The sequence below is a fragment of the Geospiza fortis genome, unplaced genomic scaffold (genome assembly GCF_000277835.1).
Source record: "Geospiza fortis unplaced genomic scaffold, GeoFor_1.0 scaffold7, whole genome shotgun sequence".
In the NCBI taxonomy this organism is placed as follows: Eukaryota; Metazoa; Chordata; class Aves; order Passeriformes; family Thraupidae; genus Geospiza; species Geospiza fortis.
In genome coordinates this window covers 3,334,256-3,336,307 of record NW_005054344.1, presented here as the reverse complement: position 1 = coordinate 3,336,307, position 2,052 = coordinate 3,334,256, and the positions used below count along the sequence as shown (strand labels likewise).

The 2,052-nt window shown below is 35.7% G+C and overlaps 1 protein-coding gene across 1 annotated transcript in view; it reads right to left on the bottom strand.

The window, feature by feature from the left end:
• SLC26A7 (solute carrier family 26 member 7) overlaps window positions 1-1,617 on the bottom strand; it is a 64,560-nt gene extending 62,943 nt beyond the window's left edge. Inside the window, exon 1 of the mRNA XM_005422888.2 lies at window positions 1,428-1,617. Within this exon, the coding sequence (XP_005422945.2) occupies window positions 1,428-1,617 (190 nt within the window). The remainder of the gene's footprint in view (window positions 1-1,427) is intronic.
• Window positions 1,618-2,052: the final 435 nt, after the last annotated feature.

The window sequence follows — 2,052 nt, the reverse complement described above, 5'->3', positions numbered from 1 at the left end:
CAAATTAAAGCACCACAAACATGATGAAATGCTTTTGTCTCTAACTCTCTTCCTATTTCATCCTCTAAAATCATTCCAAAATGCTGAGAAGCAGCAAGCAGAGAAAGAAAAAATAGATCAGGAGTTTCAAAGTATTTCTTTTTGAACAGCATAAAATAAGGATAAAATTGTTTCTAGAGTACTTATAAATAAACCAGAAAACACAAACCTGTATTTTTTTCTTCGCAGATTTATTTGTGACAGTAAACAACTTCTTGGTACAAGAGTCAAACATTAAAATCTTGGCTAAAACTACCAGCACTGCAGAAATGCTGTTTAACATAGCATTTTTGATGAATTTCAACATACTGTTATTAGCAGCATTTTAATTACAATTGTTGTATGCACACCAGTGAAATTAGATACATTGCAGAGTTACAGTACTAAGGTTCCCAAAGTTAAATCATGCCAATGCAGATGTTCCTAATTACTTTAAAAGCACAAATACTTATACAAATCAGTTGTCTCAAGTTGCAGCATAATTCAATTAAAGAAGTGTTTAACAGCATGAATGATAGTTAAGCACACTTAATATGGAAGACTGTTAGAAAACAATAGATGTCATTCACATGAAGGAAGGAGTTAAAGTCCATCTGAGATAAGAAGCTGTGATTTGTCTGAGACAAATATAAGAGATTATCATAAGAAGGTGACACTATCAAAGACACATCAAAAACTGGCAAAAGCATTTATTTCCTCGCAGCAATCACTTTACTAAGCAAGATGACTGGAACTTAAAGTTGCTGCGGGTCATTGTGCAGGGTTTGGGAAGCTTTCCCTTTTTCTTCCTTTTTTTTTTAAGCTGTAAAATGGAGTCTAGCTCCACCCCTGCTTTGTATTGCTGCTTGAAAAGAGGTGTGGTAGGTAACGCAATACAGCATTAAATCAGCACACAAGCTATGGATGCCACAGATCCTCTCCCTGGATAATATCTCTGGCAGGAACACTCTTTAGGCACAGAAAGTTGTGACCTCTTCCTGCTGTGTTTTGGAATTTTACAGGTATTAGTATCATGCATGTGTTTATTCCACAATGGCATATTTTATAGTGCAATTATCACTGAGTTATATTTTGTTTTCCATGTGAAATAGAGAAAAAGATGGTCATTTAACTGATAAAACATTGTATATAATATATATCCTGTATGAATAGAGTTACTGCTCTCTCACCTTCTGTATTCATTGTTTGAAAAAATGTCAAAGGATAAATAGTAAAGTTCCACAGAAATTAGGTACAATATCACAATGCATTTCTTTCCACATTTGCACATCCGCTCTATAAATGAGTTAAGACTATACATTTTTTCCTTGTATTTTTATTTAGATTCAATTAACATTAGATATGACCAGACAAACTTAAAATATTAATTTGAAATGAATTAACTGTACCTTGAGTCACCTGTTGGATGGCTAGCATCATCCCAGAAATAGTATCAGGAACCAAATTTTCCTTCCAGTTGTAGACAGGCACCCATGTCAAGATAGGCAGCCTTCTCTTACACCAAGCTTTGATATCTTCAGAGCGAATAGCCTGAATCTTCCTCCAGACTGTACTTCTCTTCCTTTTTGCCCCTGTCATCATTCCTACCCCACAAAAGCAGTGCCTCTGTCAGAAGAGTGCACTGTTGAGGAACCACCCTGATCTCTGTCAGTGTCCAGTTTTCTTCTGGGATTTTTCAGTTCTAAACTACAAAGAAAAAAAAAATGAACAGAAGCACTTAAGATTTCTGCAGCTGTTCTGTAACTATACTCAATGAAAACACTTATTAACTGCTTCAATCATATAAACAGCATTAAATGCAAGAACTGTCTACAACAAAGATCCCATTTTCTGCTGTTTGCAAAAATTTGGTCTAGTCTCACATTAGTTTGTGATTCTTTCCAGTAACTTCCCGCTTTATATCCTTGTAATGCTTGTGCTTTTGGCCTCATTCCAGTGGCAAAATGAGGTATTACTGGGTGTGTGTGATATAGGCTGGGCTATGCTAATCTGAGCAAGAAGTGCCCAGCAGAG